At 43.0% G+C, this 23,948-nt stretch overlaps 1 protein-coding gene across 1 annotated transcript in view; it reads left to right on the top strand.

Annotated features, from left to right (window-relative positions):
* Nucleotides 1-23,948, top strand: part of LOC119162051 (uncharacterized) — a 64,978-nt gene that overhangs the window by 26,684 nt on the left and 14,346 nt on the right. Inside the window, exons 9-12 of the mRNA XM_037414535.2 lie at nt 2,368-2,434; nt 3,793-3,972; nt 4,950-5,107; nt 23,303-23,534. Of these exons, the coding sequence (XP_037270432.2) occupies nt 2,368-2,434; nt 3,793-3,972; nt 4,950-5,107; nt 23,303-23,534 (637 nt within the window). The remainder of the gene's footprint in view (nt 1-2,367; nt 2,435-3,792; nt 3,973-4,949; nt 5,108-23,302; nt 23,535-23,948) is intronic.

Here is a 23,948-nt window from a genome sequence, read left to right on the forward strand (position 1 = left end):
GCTACATAAATCGTACAAAGTGGGACATGCTCAATACTTCTCAGAACTATTTCACACCCCTAAGGTAGCATGTTGTTGAAATGTTCCACTTTTTTTTCTAATAATCATTGGTCACAACATTTCGACAAAATTGGTCAGTGCGATCACATCAAAAACACTAAAGCGCGCGTGCATATTAACGCTCAAGGCAGAATTACCACAGCAACTACAGTACGGATCGAAGTTAGCAAAGCGGCTCGTCAATCTGGGAGACTCAGTCCTCAGTTTTAACGTGATAGCACTAAAAAGCTCGTTTCGCAAAAATTACGGCGTTTATGTCAGCGTCACTGATTGTGAGCAAAGATCATCATCTTTGCGTGACCGAAAAATTAATAAGTATGCAAATAAAATAAATAATAAAAATCTGACGTCCCATAGTGGCTATTAAACTTGAGTTGTTTGCGTGGAAAGTGGGTGTTCTACCACACATCCATCCTCTGCTTGTGTAAACAGTGAAAATAAGCTCATCTTCTTGAAAATGCAGTGAAGGTTACTTTCGTGCTCTACGAACACACGCGTCCTGTGCATCGTTTCACAATACAACATGAAATACTGCCGTAATGATACGTAGGTCACGCGTACATTGCCATCGGGAGTCAGAACATGCAATTATCATGACTTCGTAGTTTAAAGTCAGTCGCCCACTGCGAAAGGCACATACCCTAGTGCACCCTTACGACCACGTAGTGGGTGCATAGCAAGTTTCCAAAGATTTCATACACTAAGTCTTTGAAGTACACCCTAGGAACAGATCATCGCTATCACGTTGAACTCTTAAAGGTGAAGCTTAACGGCTCACAAATTTTCTTATACTAATGACTCCTAAAATGACTCATATATAACTGCCAAGTAGCCACCTTCACACGGCAATCACAGAATGCAGCCCAAAGCTGAACAAAGAGTAACTCTTACTATGATAGCGCGTATTTTCTCTGCATTTTCCGATGATCTGATAAGCGAAAGAGACAATACGATAGCCAGTTTGTTCGTCAATACCTGGAACTAGTCTTGGTATCGTTGATAAGTTTGCCATACAGACGACCACGATCATCTACACTCATGCTTAGTCATCGGAAGGAACCATGAAAATTGAGACCTCCTTGTGTCGAAGTGGGCAAGCTGTTAAAATTATACCAGGCCCTGAATCTTGTATTCCCAACTCTCGTCCCTCGATAAATCACGAGAAGTTCTTGCGTGACTCTATATTCCCAAATTTACGAGATGAAAACAAGCATCCACGCGTGCACTACGAGTTCAGACGTGACTACTTCTTTCCTCGGCATCTTCCGGCACGAGGCACAAATAAGATAGCATTGCTTTGAACGAGGTAGAAAAATAAAAGCGTTTACAGAGTTGTAAGATTACATTGCTAGAGACAATATACAGCCACCTGTATTAGAAAAAATGATGCGTTAACTAGAAGGAAATACTTTTCAAAACTAACAAACGTGGGCCTAGGGTTGAAGAAAAAATTGTAGTTATCATTGCTAACCACCGCACCTGATAGCTTTAACAAATTCATTTCCTTGTTGGTAAGAGCTCTTTCATTGTTTTCTTCAGGAGGGGAGGGTGTTGGGGGCCTTTGCGATCAAACAAATTTTTCACACACTAGTCTGCGTTAGTGGCAATTGTTACCACTTTGTCATTATGACAAACAGAAAGGATCATGTCATTGAGCCTTGTTGATCTAGCTGTTCCAATGGGCCCAAGAAGCTCATCATGTTCTTTCTGCAAATATTTTAATCAAGCTGATGGTTTGATGGACTTGGTTTAAATTGTTATACTCAAACACGTAAGGATAAATGTGCATTAAATAGGGCTGGTTTAGGTGAAACAGTAATCGCCCTTCACTTAATTAGGTTGCGAACTTAGCACCCATACAACATTTCACAAAAGTGGGTTCACTTGTCATGCAATTTTCTTTTGGTGTCAACGTTGATGCACGAAATATTCTGTTAATAGAGCACAGGAACATATCCTCGCGCCAGAACTTTATCTGATGTAACATTACTCAGTTTAATGTAAAACGTGCAACGTGGCCGTCTGTTGCTCCCACTTTTCGCTGGGTGATCCTTTCACCGGTGTCTCGAAAGTCGAGAACTGTCATGTCTAAGGCAATAGTATGTATATCGCTTGGTGACTGACAATAACTGGACGCGTCTTTGTACGAAGCATTGCACGAGAAAATATTTTCAATGAACCGAAGAGCTCAAGGAAGCTTCATCGACAATAATTGGTTACCTAAAAGCATAGAAATGCACTTTATTAAGCATGGTCATTGTACTTGGTTCTTCATTGTTTTTACTTGTTCTATAACGCATTTTCTAGGAGGCGCAAAGGCTCTTTCCCTCTGTGCCACTCGTCGGACGCCTCCTACAGGAGGACTGGACATACGGTAAGTGATTACAGAATGATTATTTGTATTTACTTTGCTGTAGGTTTTTAAATACGATAGTCTTTCTTGGGGACCTTCGACGAAAAAATTTTTGTGTCTCTGTCTGTCTGTCTGTACATTTGTCTGTTCGTCTGCCCTAACGATACCTCAAACGGCACCAAACGGCCAACCACATTCGCAGCACCCACCAATATTGCTCAAGCTTTAGCGTTCATAGTTGGGCGATTGTCAATTAAAAAAAGCAATTCTTGCGCATATCTGAGGCGGCATAACAACACTTCGAAGTTTTCTATGTCTGTCTTTATACTAGAAGAGGCACACACAAGTAACTATAAGGAATGTAGCGTTCATCGCGCTGCGCTGACAGTGAAACGCGAGGCTCAAAAAGGTGTTTCCAACGCTTTGCTACGACGTCACGGAGGTGGCACCTGCCCGTCGCTTTGCGTTCTACACCTTATCACTTCCGAGCTGGCACGCATCTTCCTCCGCGGGCTGCACGCCTTCGTTTTCGAAGATAACTGCCAGATGGCGCTTGTGTCTAACGTGCCTCGATGCACTCGTTCGCCTCTGCAACACGCTCGAGGCACTCTAACGCTGCGCCTCCAGCCATTTTTTTTTTGCGCAGAACATCAAATAAACGTTTTGTTCACTCTCTCCAGACGCAAGACTATCATCTTTCGACTACATTTGTGGTGTACCATGAAGATTTGGAACCAATTTTTTATTGGAGTCATTCTGTAGAAGTCGGACTTGTTTGTTGTGCCACACGTCGTTGGGGACAATTTATTTCTCCCAGACATGAGATAGTGCCAACTTTTTTTTGTGAATATAGAAGTAATAAAATAAACATACACGTATAGGCGGCTCCTTAAACTATGGATTCACGCACTGAACAGAAGAAGAGAGTGAAACATAAAAATAATATCTTGAGAGTAACTTGCTTCTACTGTGTGCTTGACAAAGTTTTATGTCTCAACCCTAAAACATTTGGAGGAAGCTAATTACTAAGCTGAATGCAATTACTAGAGGCGAGGCTACGCAGTATAGTTTACTATATTTCCAATGTACGTTCTCTTGACGTCTGTGCGCTCAGGGCGTTTACGTTGAAGATAGCTTGACTAAGGTAGCAAGGGTGAGTGGCAAGTTGTTGCAAACGCTTCGAGTGAGAAAAAATGGGAGTAAAGAAAGCAACGCTCACAACATTAGTGGCTTGAAACGCGCAGTGCATTTATCACCACGAAGCTTGCTGAGTAAAGTTCGACGCTTGTTTCGGTGATTTGTATCAGCATGCTGAAAAATTATACCAGTACGCCGCGAGACATCTCGCTATGTGGCACAAAAACTTTCTGTTCTTGCAGATGGCTGTATTGTACCTAAAGGAACGGTGTGCACGGTCTTCATTTATGCCCTGCACCGAGATCCTGGGGAGTTTCCTAAACCAGAGGAGTACATACCCGAGCGATTCCTGCCGGAAAACAGCGTCGGCCGACATCCATTCGCCTACGTGCCTTTCTCGGCAGGTTACAGGAATTGCATAGGTAATACGGCATGCTTCCTGATGTTCAACTGTACCAATTATTCTGTGCCAGTTAATATACACGCGGTATTAAAAAGAAGTCGAGGGAGTGAATCAGAGCTGTCACTTTTTGACATCTGAGGATAAATAAAAAAAAACATACTAAGTCCTGTTAATTTCGTTTTTTAGGCAAGGACGCTAAGTTGCAGTGATTAATAGGTTGTGCAGTCACTGAATAAAGCAAGTTTTCTTGTTTTTCTAGCTGGCTTAAATAATGTTTGTCCTGCATTGTACATTCTACCAGAGAAGCATAAAATGAAGTTTTACATTCACTGCAGAAATTATACGGAGATGATTGCCAAGGTAAATCTTCAATTCATAGTATGCGATCACCTAATAATGATACAGCAGCTCGACGATAATGTGGAATTGCAAAAAAAAAAATACGTGGAAGATAGCTTTTGGCTTGAAATTCAATTTATTTCATTGTTTCACAATCTAAGGTGACTGACTGCGAGTTTCTTACCAATTCAGATTATGTCGCTGAGCCCATATAACTTAGTGTGACGAGATGAGCGTAGGTATATACGCTTTTCTCATTCATTTCGAGATACCACTAATTATTCACTAGCTAATCAAAATTCTTCTCTCAGTGTAACACATACGTACTGCTGGTAACAATTCGCTGGAACGTGCACAAATTTCTCAAGCTCACGCAGACCACCTATCTAGCTTCACGCTGTGTGCCTCCGAAAGCAAATTTGTCTTTTACTTTGAATACTTCTTCGTTCACGAGACATTGTTTGGTGACCACGCAAGTAATAAAAAATAACAGTGCAGTGTAAGAATGGTCAAGCGTCAGTTTTCATTGTCTTTTGATGATCATAAGGAAGGTGTGCTATATTCAACCTAAATGAAAATTGGAAGTTTGCGCACTGGCAACGCGCACTGGCGACTTGACACCGGTCTGTAACCTTTTTGTTTATGGTTTCTACGCAGGCCAGAAATTCGCTTCCATGGAAATGAAGACACTTGTGTCGCGTGTGCTGAGGAACTACAAGCTGGAATCGATGTACCACCGGGACAAGATCCAAACTGTGGCCGAGCTCGTGCTTCGTGCTCGCAACGGACTGCGAATACGCTTAATCCCACGAGAGTAGAAGCACGGCCACGATTGCCCACCCATGTTTTCTTGTTGTTTACGCCGCGTGTACAAAGCATGTAGTATAAGCACAACTCTCACCAAGACTACATCAGGGAAAACGTGTGTTTGTGTATATGTCTCATTCATTACTTATCAGTGCATGGCCTCACATTCACATAGCGCTTGTGTCTTACGACTAGTCTTTATCCGTTCATGATATCAATGTCCTTACTTCAATGCTTATGGCCGCACTGCACTGTAAACCTGAGAAAATTCTCGCGCTCACTCTTTATCAAATAAAACATGCGTATCTTTTTCTCTGTAATGAGCAAGTGTCCATTAATTTTTTGTCCTGCTTATGAAGTTGCCAGCAATAAACAAGACTGTTGGAAGCAGCAGTCATACACACGCATGTGATTTCACAAGATAATGCTCCACGAAGGGTAGAAAACTTTCCATTTCAAGACTAATATTCCTTTAAAGGTGGCGCTGCAGTTATTCACACGCATTTACACCCTCTAACACATACTCACTCAAGCACGGCCACGCACGAGCGGGCACGCTAAATTCATATTTCTAGTTGTGTGTCTGACGTGTGAGAGCGTTTCCTACTCATTTAAATATTTAAGCATGAAATGCTTCTCAGTGAAACCAAGCACCGATGAGAGTAGCTTTCGCGAAGTTTCTCATAACGTTATCGAGTCTCTTTCAAGAACCACTGACGAGAATAAGAGTAAGTTATCAAAGCTTTTGTGGAGCTAATAAGTTAAACTTAATTTTGAACCACTCAGTGCTCCGCTCAGAGTCTTAACGAGCTTCGTTACGATTGCCTGCTCAGCGCATAAACCATTCAAGGCCATTATGAACTCTCTGTTATTGTTACCTACGAGCTTTATGGTTAAGTCAGCTCTAATGCATGAGGAAAGAATAGCAGCGTGACTAGGAGGCTCAGCATTAACGTGATATAGACGTCTGAAATATCGCTCCTATGGGGAAAAAATTCAACCTCTTGGCTACAGGAAGCAAGGCAATAATTATGAATACTATAAATTTCTCTGAACAGAATAATGGTGGTTACAACTATATACCAGCATAGAACGTGTCTATGAAGCTATTTTTTATATCGAGGACGTTATACATCTTCAAATCCTCACCAGAGGATTGTCTACCAGAGAACTAAATTGATTCAAGACAAGAGGTTTCGTTTTATCTGACTTGTCTGCACGGTTGAAAGGCGTGAAAGGGGGAAAGCGAAACAAAAGAGGACATGAAACGTAATCATGCAGTATTTCTTATCTGAACGGTTTTCTTGATGAAACACGGCTTTGCTAAAAAAAAAGAGCATTCTTACTTTTACGTTTAGCTGGCGACCCTGATCAATACCTTTTCTCCACCTTCCTGGAAGAAATAGAGAAGATTCAGGCATTACACTCTTCCTTTGACAGACAGGTAACTGAGAACGAACTTTTTACCTGCTCTAGACGTGTTGTAATAGCCATAAGTAGAAGCTTTCTTCGGAGAGGACTATCTCTACAGAGCAATAACCTATTCTTCCAAGTGATCCGCTAACCATAGAACGTCAGCAGACAACGCCCTCTCAGGGGTCTTCACCAACCGCTGATGACACACATAAGAAAGATGGCAAAGTCATAACTATGCTTCGTTCTCTCATGGATGCCATCCGGGAGATCCTGTTGGACATGTGGACAACGTCTGCTCGAAGCGCTCTCAAAGTACTGGACGCCTGAAGCTCAGTACTTGAATCGCTCGAGTAGAAATATGGCTAACGATCGCCATCATTTCTAAGAAGTCAAGGAAACATCCATCATTCAGTGCCACTCCAGTGGACTAAAACCGCGTCTTTTCGAACTTTCGCCAATTAGTGCGCGTCAACATGTTCCAAGTCATCAGCATTTGTGAACCCAACGCGTGTGCGAGCTCTCCTTTCTTTCATTTTTTCCCATCTTTCAAACTCCCTCATCTCTATCCCCAGTGTAGGGTAGCATACCGGTCGCTCCAGACTGGTTAACATCCCTGCCTTTCCTTTCCCTCCTGTTCCTCCCCCCACACATAATCTACACTGCAATGCATTGAATGACATCATTCTAAGTGGCCTATTGCGGAGTGCTTAAGACCCGGTACGCCATCATTCGAGAATCACGTCTATGTTAATGACAAGAAAGCGTGAGATAACTTTCAGTCAGTGAATGAGCCCTCTGCATGGCTGTACAGAATTTTCAAGTCATAATCGGTTCTACATTATATTAAAAAAGAATAAAATAACAGAGAAGGTCCGTCTCTCACCACCCCCTATGCACGCTTGACAGCCCTCGATACAATTCGTGAAGTTGGTCTTTCTTTCCTAATTAGAAAGCTGGCGCGCTTGCCTTTGACGCCACTCGGCTATTCTGCACAGAAATGGGCATCTTTGCTGGTGTGTAGAAGCGTAGAGACAGATATCATTCCAAACAGCAAAGTTTATTTGTGAACGGGATTGTGCGTGTAACAAAAGGGCCCGACTGAGTGCAATGAGTTGGAAATAACGCGGAAACTGAGATACATGATAATAAAGCAAGACATTATGTACATACCAACTTTTCTTGCTGTTTAATATATTCTCATCATAGACCATTTTATGAACTGGAAGCTACATCTCACAAACAAGCACTTCCATCCTTTCATCGTGCTGAGTAGAAGAAAAAATATAACGTATGAAAATATGGAAGTGTTGCGTTTTTGTTTGTCGTTTCGCCTGTTTGTTTTGACATACTTATATATCCATATAATAATTTACTGAGTGCAACCAAGACTCATCAACAATTTACTCGGAGGCACTGGATGTGAACGCTGAACTGAGAATCTCGCAGCTCATTCATTTATGTTGCCGGGATAGAAATATTAAACGTGAATACAAAGCGATACTGAGGTTCCTTTTATTGTCATATGAAGCCTGCTTATAAGTTCCCAATTTTCTAAGTGTACTTGTAGATATTAGACCTGAGCGTAACAAACTTTTACAACTCTAGACAGATTTTTTCTATAAACATTTCACATGCATGCATCATTTAAAAACCCTTTTGAACGTAGAAAGAAGTAAGAGCGCTGGAACAGAATGAAGATGAGCAGACAAAAACACGGTGCTCACGTGTCCGTCCTGTTTCATTACTTCTTTCTTTGCCAGTATGTACAAACCAGCTGAATGACAAGACTCTAATACATACTTAACGTGCCTACACTTAATGAGTAATGGTTAATTGAAAAATTACGTTGTTTTCATTCCTGTTCTTTTTATAAGAAGGAGCGAAAGATTATTGCTACAACAAACTAAGAAAGACATTGGACAGCCAAGAGAGCCAAGGATTTCAATGCCACTAAAACAGTGTTTTTGCTCTCACGCAGGCAGTTATCCTACGCTTGTTATACGCGAAGTTTCGTAGCTCTGTGTGCGCCAAGCCACGCCACTTTAAACGTCTTTTGAGCACCATGACCACGACCTACAGTCATTCCAAGCCGCTCGCAGAGAAAAGGCAACCCGGCACAAATCTGTCGTTACATATGTATGACACCAAACGTTTAACTAGATCTCAGCACAAAAGGCTGCAATTACAAAGATGAGCGATTCGGTAACAAAAACAGCAGCAGGTAAGAAAGCAGCATGAGTGGCTTAGGTTTGACAACCTTGCACAGCTATTTTCTTTGTAGGCGCTCGTGCAGCGCAAAGCAATTCATGGAGCTGCGCTGCGGCACGCACACAGCGGCAACGCCGATTACGGTGCCTGCTGAGCACGTCAGTGTGCACGAATGGCCAGAACGGCCTTCTCAGATTTGGCTCACAAGTCACCGCCTCCCGTCGATGGGCGAGTTCGCTGTCACACGGAACCTGAGTGCGGAAATACGAATCCTTTCAAGGATTTTCGGTTGCACCCCTGGTGGCTCTTGTTTTCTACACGCAGACCTTCAAACGCTGCCCTGCAGAAGCCGTCGGGCCGAGCTTCAGGGCCGTGGGCTGCACTTGGGCTGCACACGGCGATCGCAAAATAAGAAACGGCCCACACGCCCACTAACATCGGCCTTGCGCTTTTCGAAGGGCTGGACCATTGTGGTTAACTATGGAAGGTCGGGTTCAACGAGAATGCCGCTCCGAATCGAGTTTTTGAGAACAACGCCTCGGCGGGAGGCGAGTGGCCCTGGGAATGCATTGAGTGTATATGTATTAATGATCCTGCGGTGAGCTCTTCGTTGCGCACTTCTTGAAAGCCATGAAAATTTACGCGTTACGCGTGGCCAACAATTACGCGCGGCAAACTTAAACACGCTCATAATCACTTCGCTTAAGTGAGTCGCCATGGCCTGGTAATGGAAAGCTCCCACAGGTAACGTGGTGATATAAGCCACCAGGATACCACTGAAAATTTTGCTTACTTATTCATCGTCGCAGTGAACTAATGTTTATTATAATTAGTGGATTCATATGTAAATTCTGCTATGAAGAACAGCCCAACTCTATGGCGCTTTTCTGTTTTTACGCTACAGGCACGTGAATATTTTCCCGACTAACAATATAAAGGTAGAGACCAGTGTACTGTTTGGTATCAGTGAACGTTACCTATTTCATGCAAACAACTTCCTTATTGGTGAGAAACAGGCTTTTGTTGAAAAAAATGGCAAACTATATTGCAGAAAATGATTTTACAACAAGAAATGACAAATTCGCAATTTTCGTACAAAGTATTGTAGGAAGTGACCTGAGGTGACCACCGTAAGGGTCTACCGGTCACTTTCGGTCAAAAGCCGCAAAGCACTCCTCCTTTCCCCCGCAGGAGCTAAAGCGCATTGTGTGAAGAGCAAATTCATCATACTTTTGAAGGCGCTTGCTATATATCTTGCAAATCAGCATCATTATAACGACAGAAAATAATATATCACCCTTCTGATGGCCTTCATGCATGGTGGTAACCACAGGTGATAAACTTCAACGTCACGCTGCTAAGTATACTGATCGAGTGCAGCTTTTTATTTCTAGATTTCTTGGTAATTCGGACAGTATGATGACCGACTCTATCAAGATAATGCAAAACATAAGCATTGCACTTGCTATCGGTGCTTCATTCGTGTTGGCAGAAATAAGGTGATATGCTGGACAATACAATGGTCAATATTGGGAATAGCACAATTCAAGAAAATTACTACTTCGAGATTATCTATTGTAAGGTTCTAGTGAGTGGCTGGCCAGGCACACCTTAGACAAAACACCGAGGCAGAAATGAAGACGTCTTTACTTGTCTAAGCTTTGGCCGTATTGATGAAAATGATATCTCGCTGATGGCGCTCGATGTTAGCGGTCGCTAAGCGCGAGCTGCGAGCATGCCATCCTTCATCGTTTTTTTCTTCTATATGGTCAGTACGGCCGTGGTCGCCGCTCCCATAATATTTATTACCAGCCTAAAAAGACCCTTCATGCGTGGTGGTCATCCCAGAAGACCACCTCTAGATTTCTAAATTCCTTAGCGCTAGCTACTGATAAATCATGATCTACTGCACTTTGAACATAAAATGAAAAGCACATACTTTTATATCTATAAAAATATTTCGGGTCCACCGTTTAGCACGCCTCGAGGATGACGACAGATGGAAGAAAGCAAATATCGCCTGTCATATTGAAGCCTAAACGAAGTAGCGCCATCGCTGCAGATTGTCGGAAGCTTGAAATAAAGCGACATTGATAATCCTGCCCGTGGGGCTCACATGTCTGAAAAGAAAAAAAAAATGAAAAAAGTGGTTACCTTGAGTGACCACCATGCTAGAAAAAGTTAAAGAACACTAAATTGTCAAAATTCGCGCAAACCTCTAATTCGGCATGCCTCACAATCATTTCATGGTTTTGCAGGTAAAATCTTCGATAATATTACAACAGTACTAACACTACAGTACACATGAACACGATTCAAATCGTCCTTGCGTCACCATTAATAGTTAACTGTCATTCCATGCTCAGTGCAATTATAGCAGCTGATCATGTGAATATTGCAAGGATGCTAGTAGGCGCACCGATGTTGCAGGCTTATTTTTAGCTCAATTTAACCATCAAGCTATTCGCAGCCTCACAATGTTGCGAAGTACACATGCACTTGCAGCCTAATGCATCATATTTCACACAAAGTCCTAAATTGGCTACTTGGGGTTCTTTACCATGCAGGCGCTACATTCACGGTATTAACCGCGTTACACACATCTTTTTGCACCCCATGCCATTAGTGTGCAGCGGCCGCAATTAGGGTCAGCCCACTAACTAATGACACTGAAGCACAATTTCCTGTCTCAATTTTGTTCCTCTTGCCAAGAACTAAACATTCAAGGAGCAAGTATAGGGCAGCCCGCAAGCAGCAATTAAATTAGCTTTATTTGATTGATTATTTGACAGATTGATTGATTGATTGACTAATGGATCAATTGATTGACTGATTGATAAATTGATTGATCCTAAAGAAGCATACGCTATCAGAAAGCAAGAAAAGTGGAAAGCTTTCACAGTGGTTCCTTCATGCACCAATGTCGTCATGCTACATTCTGCTTCATCCGAAATGCCAACACCACTCCCAAATCTTCAAGCTGATGTTATGCGGAAAGACAACATATAGCTACTGAGGTGGTGAAGTGGTTTTAAAAGAAAGCTAGAGTCCTCAATTATTCCACGGAATACAAATAATGATTCCGTGTATTTGTGGCTGAACTTTACTAATTTCAGCGTTCTTACACCTGTAGAAGTTGTATTATCGTGTTATTTTCAGCCTATACGGCGTTCATTTTATCGTACTCTAAATGTGCAGATTCTGTTAAATCGCAAACACGAGCAAAAGGAGTGACATTTACGTCTCGTTTTCTCTGCTTTTCTACCCCAATCTGTACTGTAAAAAATAAGCGGGTACCTTGATTTTCTTTTTTATATATCTGGCTTACCACATATATGACTCTCTTCTTAGATTTTCATAGTACCATCTTCGAAGAGTCGTGTAACGCACCAAAGAGTTAACGTGTTTCTTTAAAGAGAGTCGTATACGTGGCCATTCGAGACTCACACAAAGAAGATACACATGCCTTTGCTTTTTCACTAGAGTACTCATGAACCAACTAGGAGACCCTGTGTTGATTGGCATGCACAGGGTTCCGTATCAGGAGGGGTGAAGGTTTATCACAGCGCCCTGCCCCTACTAAATCGAAGCATGGGGCATATTTTTCTCCCCATCCTGCTTACGTGACAAGCAGATGGGGAGCTTGACGGTGAGCACGTCTATCCTTGTGTTGAATAAAACTATTAGGCATAATAGTGTCATGTACTAGCTGATGCAACTGATCAATTTTCAAGTGACCTTAATATTTAAATAAACTTATTGCGTAGTCCCTATGCTACCAATATTTGCTACGTTATAACACAATATTCATTTGGTAGGAGACGTTTTTAACGTAATAGCGTTAAAGAACTAGCTTTGCCGATACTCCGGCGTCGTTAGCACGGTCGGCCTGGGCGTCATCGTCATTGCTTGTGAGTGAAAAATCATCCCCTTATCTGTGATCGAACAATCGAAGAACATGCAGATAAGATAATTAATAATAATATTTTCTGTGCCTAATAATAATATTTCTTGTGCCTAATAATAAGAATAATTAATAATAATAATATTTTCTGTGTGTGTGGATAGAACACAGGCCGTTTGCATGGTAACTTTAGGGAGCACTAGAATCATCGTGCGCACTGGCGCACGAGCGGGTTTGTCGCGTGGTATTTTTTTTGTATTTCTCGGGCATTGGTAGTTAGCAGGAAAACACGAATGATTGACATATGTAAAAGTTCAAAACTGTTTAAGCAGACGTTTTGCAAACCGACCTACAATTTTTTCATTAAAATTTTTCATCTATCTTTGTTTGATTGATTTGTGGGGTTTAACGTCCCAAAACCACCATATGATTATGAGAGACGCCGTAGTGGAGGGCTCCGGAAATTTCGGCCACCTGGGGTTCTTTAACGTGCACCCAAATCTATCCGTTTCTTCAAAAGTTAGGTAATTCAACATACCTAATAAGCAATACTTTAGAACACCAAAAATAGCCTAACTCGAGACAACGGTCAGTAACAGGCACTTGGTCGCGTCGTAATTTCGTGTGTCGGCATATTTTGAAACTCTGGCTAAAAATAACTGGGGCACCCTTCACACACACACACACACGCATATATATATATATATATATATATATATATATATATATATATATATATATATATATATATATATATAGCCAGCACAGCAACAACATTTTACTTTTCGTGGTCATTCGGTCCTATTTGACATTTGAAAAGCAGTTCCGAGACCGGGCGTGGCTCTGTGGTGGAATACTTCATTGCCACACCGAATGCTTTGCTCGAGTCCTGCTTGAACCCTGACATTTATTATTTGCATTCTTCTAGTCAATGCTGACAATGTGGTTCTTTTTTTAACGCTTTCGCATTTCAATTACCATTGCTTTTTTTCCCCGTTTCTCGGTAGATATAACTGTCGGCACCTCTGGCGCATATGCACACAACTGTGCTACATACCAACCCGTGGCATACGTGCCACACGTGTTTGGCGGAAAGGATATGATGACGTACGCGACGAGAATGTCTCAATGTTCAAGTCATGACAGGTGATTCACATTAATCAACCCATCATATCCTCCCATACCAACTTTTCCTTATCCCCAGTAATTGGAATGAGCACGAGGGCACCCAGACGTAGGTGGCTAGATAGATACGTAGATATACACAGTAAAAGTGCCTGCAACAGGTGCAATTTTTATACCCTTAGCCAAATTTGTTAACATGTCCTGTATGACAGCCCAGAATATAACGAACAAAAAATGCTATTTGAAGACACTCTAGAAGTTAGATGACCAGCCTCTGTAAGAGAAAAGTATATCACATGATCGTCAAGACACTTCGCCACAGAAGAAGGTCATGCAAGAGCTACTAGGCATCTTGCGAACGGCTGGCCAGTCTGAACTACTCAAACTGGGCCAATTTTGTGTGTGCATGTGTGTCTGTTTTTTTCCTATTTGTTTTTTTACCTTTTTCTCTCTCTTTTACTCCTTCTATACTCCCCGGCCGCAGTGCCCGTAGCATACTGGATCCTAGCATCTGGTTAACCTCTTCTGGCTTCCCTTTTTTCTCTTTTTTCTGTTTCTCTATTGCGGCCAGCCGAGTAGCTCGATAGTGTTTGTGCCATTTTTCAGTTTGAAGTTTTTAATTGGTTGCATTCCGATATATTCTCTGCGTTTCCGATACAGAAACCATACGATAGTAGACGACGTGTCCAGTGTGTTCTTCATGCCGTTTTCGCGTCTTTCTCCTGCAATATTATGCAACCATTTTATTATTTTATTATTCTTCCTGGTAAAAGCGATGACAGCTTCCACGGCAAACTAAAAGGCAAAAAAATAGTAGCTGGCCTTAATCATTCTTCTTGGTGTGAACTAAATTGAAGCACTCATGCATGGTTTGGTGTATGGTCTTTTTCAGATACATGATAGGGTGCATAACTCGCATTGATATTGCCATCGATGAAAGAGAAATTGATTTGAAGGGAGTGCGGATATTTCCACGAGTCAAGCTCCCATAATGCCGTTGCCTTCTTTCCCGCTGGTTGTTCAAGGCGTTGCACTTTGAGAGTTTTACCGCATAAAGAACGAAGAGAAGTGGAACCTGCGCCAGCGCACCGGACCCACTTTTCAATTTTTCGGAGTGTACGCTACGCACCGAAGATGGGAGTTCGCGACGGCACAACGTGAGCGCAGGTGACAAGCGTACGTCAAGTGCAGGAGTACATTCGATGCCCTGCTTCCGTATATCATTCTACAGCATTGCCTGTTTATGGTAGCATTCGTGGTTTCGACTTTCTTCTTTTTTTGTGTGTGGCAGAAAATAGGATGACTGAGCTTTAACCTGGTCACGTGACACTCCATTTCATTCTTTTTTAGTACGTGGTTTCGGCGCACTTTGGGTAAACCTTGTCAACTTATCATACCTAACTTACCTTGCAGCGCGTTTTACTTCATATACTTCGAACTCAAAAAGTATAACAGAGCCTCGACATCGACTGTGCTGTGCCTCTACTCGAAAGGGCGCCCTGTTGTACGCACGCCACACTAGCCGCTTCCAAGGCACTCAAAGATGCAGAGATAGCTGCTTCTGCTTCCCACATTTTCAGTAGCTTCTGCCCTGCACAGATAATCAGCGTAAATATCTGGATACGATTGACGTATACCATATGAACGCCCCCACATTTCGGCGAGAGGTTTGACGCCAATTCTTGTCGTCCCGCACATAGTCCTAATAGATTCAATGACGACAAAAATGCGATGATGAAAAGGCGGCCACATGACGACATCAATTCGTTGACTGACGTCCACCAACGGCGAAAATGCGTCCCACTCTAGAAGGCACGCTGCCAACGAATCACGTAGCGTGCCACCTACAGCTGCTGCATTGGCTTCCGTGGCACACACAGAGAACGCGTTACTCAGAGCGTATCCGTCGGGGGCCCATATCCTGGCCCAAGCAGCCGAGTTTTTGTCAAAGTTCAGCGCGTCCAGCAGATCTCTTGGACGTTGCCGCCATGGTACCAGTTCAATCCCCGGTGAAGTAATGCAATTCCTATTAGGATAATAATCGAGCCTCAAAACATCGATGCAAGGTTGATTTGCCTTTCACAATGCAATAGGCATAATGTTTCTGTAGTGCTTCTGCCGCAAAAATTATAGCTACCTATACACTCCTACGCGCACGCTGCTACAACGTGTTGCGGAAAAGCGTTGCTCATACTGGCGTGGTAGTTGGTGCAGCAGTTGCGTGCTTCCTTTTTTTTGCGTTATTACAATGCGAACGAGTACCCTTCAGGGACTCATCTAAGACATCTGTACGTTAAGCGTAAAATATTCTGCTTCGTAAAGAAGTAAAGAAAGGAAAACGTTGGCGGGGGTGAGTTTCAAACCTGCATGCCACCTCACGCGTAAAAGCAGAGGGTCTTGCCCAACGAAATAAATGGCAAAGCATGCGGAAGGTGAATATACCTGAACCGTTTGAAACGGTGACTGCGGAGTCTACAGAACAAAGACAGCTGCTCCAGTGACGGCGAGGATCACTCATTTTGCGGATTCGTGGAACGATGTATTGGAGAGCGGACGTGTGGATGGAGCTCACAGGTCTGCCACGCCACTTAGGCAAGAGCCGCTCATGACGGAAGAGGTGGCGTAGGATCCCTGAAAAAGCAGTGAGAGCACCGCCTACGGCAGAAACATGACGAACTATAGGCACAAGGAAGTGTGCGTAAGGGCTATGTTAATTGCTCATCTCTACGCATGCGTTGCATCGTTCTAATGAAGAAAACAAAGTTGGTAAAAAACAACAACAGCCGTATCAAAGATTATGGAGATCAGCAAGTAGTGTGACGTCTAAACATTAGTCAACTCCAGTGGTGTTTCTACAGTATCACTTTTCCTCAGGTCATGCCACGTGCATCACTTCCAAATTTAATAGAAACGCACTAGTCCTTAGAGGCCAGTGAAGGTGTGTTCTGGTGGTTGTGAATGTGCTCTTATATATGATCATATATAAGAGCACCTTCACGAACCCCAGAAAGTCAAAATATTCGAAGCCCTACACTAAGGCACCTAACATTTTCACAAAGTGCTTTTGGGGACGTTCAGCCACCACATTTAAGACCGATATCATTATTCGTCCACATCCTCTTGTATAACTTCCTTAATTAAACAAGCAAGCTTAAAGAGACAGTCGCGTGTAAACTGAGGCAAACTGCAAGCCCATAATACTATACAGAGAAGAAACGTCGCGCGCCAAGTCTGACGTCAAGCATTTTTTTACAATTTCTTATCCTTGTCGGAAACTGTCTCCTCGATGCTCAGGTTCAAACGGTTGCACCACACCGTCATTTTCTGGACACGTGTAATTCTGTATAGAAGCCTCGCCTCCAATCTTGTTGCGTAAGCATGCAACATCGCTCATTTATGTGCGTTAAACGGCGCTCACCACTTCAGTGGTTCACGCCTGCGTGATACTGCTTAAGGAAGTGCGAGTGCGCCCATATCGATTTAGAGATCGCGTGCAGGGGCAGTTGCCGACTTTTCGAGCTCACTACGTGCGACGCTTAAGCAATACCGTGTTTCGCTGGAAAGTGGGGAGTGTTTCTTCGTAAATGGGCCCGATAAAAATTAAATGTGAATTATTTGACAGATCTAGTACATGACATTAGTTAACTGGTTAGAAGTGGTCTAAATGTCAATTTACATTAAAACTTGAAGGAAACCTCGTTTATAGTCGATTGCTTCCTCAGGCCGTTGGTTTGAGAGGCGTAGCAGACCGATGTCCCTCAAGTGTACAAAATTATAAATTTTGGTCAGTATGAAGAGAACCAGAAAGCTTGGTCTCTCTGCCATCTTTAACAATAAGAGGCGAACACGGATATTGTTTCGCTTATAAAGCAGCTGTATTATTGCCACAGATTTGGATCTTTGGTTTCCAGTATTGCTCTCCCTGTAATTGATCCGGGAAAACAGCAACCCACGTGTTTTTCTACAGTAGTGGATTATGAGCAGATCACTGACACTGAGGGAACTGGAAAACACATGCGGTAGTGAAGCGCCATTCGTAGGTCTCAATTATGTCACAAGTAAACTGGAAATAATCATTTTTAATATGAAAATCATAGTGGAATGATAATTATTCAAGAGGCAACCATTCCCGGAATATTCATTAGCTCGCTGCGCGTATTTATAAAAAGAAAAGTGGCGTAAGTAAGCATGCACCGAGATACCATCAGCATAAAGATGAATATAAAGGCTGCAGTAATGAAACACAGAACAATTCGGTGGTTACCATAGTGATGATGTATTGTGCATAATTTCGAATCGTATATTATCAGCGCTAACGCTAGTGATGGGAATTATATCACTAAAAGTGGAGGTTCTGTAAGGTGACGCATTTGCCAGCATTTTGCTGCCCCTTGTGTTATCCACTGTTGCCAGCTGCCCGCTACTATTGCTAAGAAGTTTATACCAATTAGTTTTCCCTCAAATAGTTGCTCACAAGTACCTAAAGGTGCACTAAAACTGAGACTTCTTGCTGGCCAAACATACAACCCAAAGAGTGAACATAAACATATATATAGCACATCGACATCGATCAAAGTACATTAGGGAAGCATTGCAGGCTCTCCTTTTTTCTTTCTTCTAGCGGTTACATCAAAGGTGCTCGAATCAAGACAGAAGTCGAACGCTTTCGAGCCTTCATTGGCTACTTTATTATCTTTGCATCTATAGTTGATGTAGAGTCCTTCACGTTTATTTTAATTTAGGAGCCTCCGGTAAGTGCTGAAGCGTCATAGACCTAATTTCGATACTGGCATCCTTCTTTCACTAAAATAGATTACCGATCAACAAGTCTTCCAACGTCGTTTCCTACAGAGGAAACGTCCCTCCATGGACGAAATCCGACGTTCGTGGTGCTTTACGAGGAAGTACATCGTTTACAGCTCGAATAGCTCTGCAGAGAACGCCCTCTTTGCGGCCGAAGTGTGAATCATACCACCTGTAATAAATTACCAGTAGAAGTGTTGATTCCTCATGAGCACAAGAACATACCTCTGGATATTGCAGGCGGGAATAGTTATAGAGAATTGTTTCCAAAGCTAACACAATAGAACTGCTTGAGGTTGTGGATGGTGTAACATTTTTCGAATATTCTAGCCCTCTTCATCTATTTATATATGCATTTAACGCTTTTAAATGCCCTAGCGTTATTTAAACCGATTTACAAAAGAGATTACAATGTTGTCCCATACGTAGCAAAGCAGAACATTCCAGTAGAGACGGAACTTCTGAGCTGCAGCTACTGGATGCGGAGACTTCATGTAGCGGTGAAACTCCACAGTTCTTATGAAAACTCAGGGAATAGTCTGCGTGTCTTGGCGCCGTGTATGTCTATGAAGTCTCAAATGACAGAAAAAATATACATATTAGACAACTGCAGCTTTTTCTAGCGTATTCCTTACCTTTACTACGCAATGTGTCAAGGGAAAGAAACATTTTACGTATAGCTCAGTTGTTGTATTATTTAATAAACAAGCAGCTCATGCCCGTTTGAACGTACGGGGGGAGAAATTTTAAGCTAATAATTGCGTTTGGGGCTGCAACAGCAATTATTAGATTAGAACTACAATTACGTGATGACTGCCCGAAAAGCCGATGCTTTCCGAACGCCATGAGTGCTACTACCACAGTTGCAGAGTGACCTAGAGAGCATTGTTCCATACGCTATTTTACTGGCCACTGCTATCTGGGTAGATTTATCAATATTTCATTTAACAGTCACGCTAATTGATTGACAATATCAAAATTTCACAATTGTTCACTAGTGTACCATGTAGTGTCCCGTTTTCTATTGCTCTGCCAAACCTGTAATGTTCGGCAGAAATTGGAGGAACATTCTCTATATTTTTTTATTGGCGGACACATAATGACCACATGCTACACTGGGAATGCTTCTTTTCTTTGAAGAAAACGCTTTCTAGTATCGGCTCCCGAAAAGGGGTACATGTATGCCTGAAAACCGTGAATAACTTGATATTAGGGATGATAATCTTTCTTAGGACCTTCGACGGAAAAATTTTGGTCTGTCTGTCTGTCTGTCTGTCTGTCTGTCTGTCTGTCTGTCTGTCTGTACAATTGTCTGTTTGTCCGCCCTAACGATATCTCAAACGGCATTAAACAACCAACCACATCCGCAGCGCCCACCAATATTGCTCAAGGTTTAGCGTTCATAGTTGTGCGATTGTCAATTAAAAAGCAATTATTTCGCATATGTGAGGCACCACAACAACGCTTCGATGTTTTCTATGTCTGCCTTTATACTTGAAAAGGCACACACATGTAACTCTAAGGAATGTAGCGTTTAATCGCGCAGTGCTGACAGTGCTACGCGATGCTCTAAAATGTGTTTCCAACGCTTTGCTACGACGTCACGGTGGTGGCACTTGCCCGTCGCTTTGCGTTCTACACCTTATCACCTCAGAGACTGGCGCGCATCTTTCTCCGCGGACTGCAAGCTTTCGTTTTCGAAGATAACTGCCAGATGGCACTTGTGTCTAACGTGCCTAGATGCGCTTGTTCACTTCCACCACACGCTCGAGGCACTCTAACGCAGCGCCTGCAGAATACCATTCCCCGATTTTCTTGCGCAGAACATCAAATAAACGTTTTGTTCACTCTCTCCAGACCCAAGACTATCGTCTTTCGACGACATTTACAGTGTAACATGTAGATTCGGGCCATTTGTTTTACTAAGAAAAAGTTATTTTCGTGAAGGTAATGCATGGTGCTTCTCCCTGGCCCCCTTGTCGAACGATTCTACGTCTTTCTGAATGTTCCACAGTCATCATTCGTAGATGCTTTTTAAATGACAGATCAGATCGCATGAGCGTAGCCATGAGTAGCCTCACCACACATAAAACGACACTCGACAACAGCTGTCCGCACGGGTGCTGCTTCACGGCCAAGGGCTTTTCGCCTGCGAAACAAAATTTTGGCTCCGTCACTAGCACTAGTTATAGGTGAAATTATGAGGTGGAATGTTGTAGTCCCTGTGTTGAAGAAACAGAAAGTCTCTTGCATTACTGGTAGGGAGGTTCGCGGTGAAAGAATCCTTGGGTATTAAATATGGCTGATCAGTTTCTCCGAAAGACCAGAAGGGGGGATGAGGTCCATCGGGGGTAAAAATGCTAGCTGCTTGTTTGTAGTAAAAAGTTACAACCGATGTTCTCACAAATTTTCCAGAAATGAAATATCCAATGAACAAATATTTGCACAGCTTTCACTAAGTGGCGCAAGGCTGAGGACCAGCAGACTAAGTGGGCACCAAGCTGGTCCCTGCTTGGCTAGGCCTTTACCCTCTCACCTTTCTCTTTCCCACACCTTGCTACGATTGTGCTTACTTTTTGTATTTCTGTTTCTGTCTATTTCTGTAGATTTCTTTCTCTCTTTACCTAGTTCTTGCTATTTCGCGCTCTCTCTTTCTTTATTTCCGCCCCTATTTCTCGCTTCCTCCTTCTGTCCCCTTCTCTCTCTGTTTGTCTTTCTTCATACGCTATTATTTGCTCTCTACCATGCTCCTTTCTCTCCTCGTCACCATAAATTCTCTTTCCCACTAAAACTGTAATTTACAAGCTATGCTTTTTCTATTCGTCTTTCTTTCACTCTCTTTTCTTGTCTCTGACTGTAGTCACTCTCTCACCCATCAGAGCTATTGCGTTCCTCGTGCACACTAGACAAATCGGCGTACGTTTTCTAGGAGTGAAACAGAAGAAGACCAAGAGGGTGGGTGCCGATTTATGATGATTGTAATTGTCTTTATACGACACACGGCAAACATCGAGCGTAAACGCTCTCTTTCAAAAGGAATTCGCTGACCGATGTAAAGCTAACAGTTTAGGATAACATTCAATAAGAACCTTCTGCGCCCATCTCCTACAATATTTAATGTTGAAACTACGATCGGATTTTTGCACACAATTAGCGTAATATAGCTCTATAGAAAGTTATTAGCGGTATTTCCTCTGAGATCACTTTGTGCGACAGATCGCGCGAGAACAAATTGCGTAAATTCTTTAGTCGTGCATGCGGCGATACACGTTGGTTGCAGGTGTAGGAACGCATGAATACCACAGCGTGCAGTTCGTCATAGGAACGTGTTGTGTCACCGTTTTTTTTTAAGAGACCGTTTTCTTCACAAGTTTAGTGGGAGGGCATTTCCATTGCTTATTAAGTGTATTGCAGGTTCAATACAGAAGGAACAAATGTTTTCGCTACTTTTGCATGCACAGAACTTAACATAAAGTTAACAAGTTATCACAAATACACGAAAGCTTTGCCCACTTTTCAATTCATTTTTTTAGTTATTTCTCGAAGATTTCAGTCATTACTGGGGCCGTGTTTTTTTATAGTTTGAGCTATTCACGACGTGACAAAAAAAAAATAAAGTGCATAGTTAAAAAGTATACTCTACCGCAAGGCCTAAGAATAATGAAATGTGTGTGATCAGTGTGACTTAGTCGGTGTAATAGCGAGTCCAAAGTGTGAGAATAAGAAGATAATTGAGAGTGAACACAGAGTTGCCAAAGTGCGATGACCAATGGAGTAAGATTCACCTACTGAGTCACTTTAATGAACGCGGGAACTCTTAAGAGTAATGACGCTCAACGCCCGCTTGCCTCGGGGTCGCCACTCATTGAAGGTATCAATACACGATCCCCGATTTCCGACAGCTAATAACCATTCTAGAGCCCCGCATGAAGACGACGTGCTACTCGGTGGCCAAGGGCCAAAAGCGCGCGTGTTCCACGTCACGACGTTGTGAAGACCCTACAAATGCTTCCCAGAGAGGGTAGACGCGTGCCCGCCTTGGGTCGAGTGACGCAAGAATCGCGTGTCGCTGCGCACGGGTTGGCGAGGTTACGCAACTCCGAAGTCGACGGGAGCTGTGAAGGAGCACGCGTCACATCAAACGGATGTCGATTGTCCACGAACTGTGTCAAGCGCTTGCGCACGAGGGTGGTGGTCGAGAGGACGTAAAAGAAAGGGGGTGGTAGAGGTGAAAGGTACTTTATGCTTTGGAGCGAGAAAAGGGTGGTCCCTACGAGAGTGAGGGGCCACTTACGCGCGTATTCAAGGCCGCCAGAATTTTTCATCTGTCCCAGGTAAGAATGGTAGTGTGAGAGAGTTCGTGGTTGCGCTTGCTACGTTGCTGTAACGGCTGCTTCAACTTTCACTTCCCCCGAGGAGGTGCAGAGGGTGCCGTCTTGTCATCGCCAGGGACCGCGAGCTGAGTGATAGGCTCGCGATTACCTCCTCTCCCAACTCTGCCAACATCTCTCCCCTGTTTAGAAGCACCGTCAAAGTAGCAAAAAGCTCATAAAAGAAGCGAGAACGGTATTGGATCAGCCAGTTGACTTTCAAAAACCTGCGCGACCCTTGCAGCAGCTTCACCGAATGAATCGAGGAAACGTTATTTTCCTTCTGAACGCCTAAATAGTTGGACCCAAAGTTCTCACAGCTGAAATTTCTTTACAACGCGAAGGATCACAAGCGCCAGACGTAAGACACCATGGAGCCCGTACCACCGATGTACAAGCCCCTGATACACAGCAAAATCGTCTCGGCATGCGTATATGCAGCAGGGATCGCGGTGTTATTCTACTGCGTGCGAATACTGGCCCGCACAATTCGGGCCTATGCTTGCTTATGGAACCTACCGCATCCACCTGAACGCTTCCCTTTCTGCTTACTCCTGGACTTGTGGCAAAGCGTGGCCACCATGGACTCGTCGCTGGAAGTACCAGCCAGTGAGTGCAATTGAACACTTTGTTGACTTATTTTGCTAGTGCTCATGGTCACCGTGGTTTGGCCCATTTTCCAACTCATCTTGAAGCTTATATCAAAGGATAAATACAATTAGCTATAAAAAATTGATGCCGGAGATGAGGTCCATGCTTATTTCACCGCTCTCCCCGGATGAACAGGTTTGAGCAGTTCCGAATTAAGGACATTTCCACGTTTCTTCACTTAGATCATTTTTTTCATTGAAATAGGCTCACACGCGTATGACACTAAGTGACGTAAAACAACTAGCGGGCGAGTTGCAGAGTGGCACCGCCAAATATTAGAGCGGCGGCTTCATTCTATCCTTGAATCCTCAGTGAGACACTTAAATTAGCATGTACTACATGAAGATCCCCCATATATATCGGCATTTACGA

Source organism: Rhipicephalus microplus, chromosome X (assembly GCF_043290135.1).
Source record: "Rhipicephalus microplus isolate Deutch F79 chromosome X, USDA_Rmic, whole genome shotgun sequence".
NCBI lineage: Eukaryota > Metazoa > Arthropoda > Arachnida > Ixodida > Ixodidae > Rhipicephalus > Rhipicephalus microplus.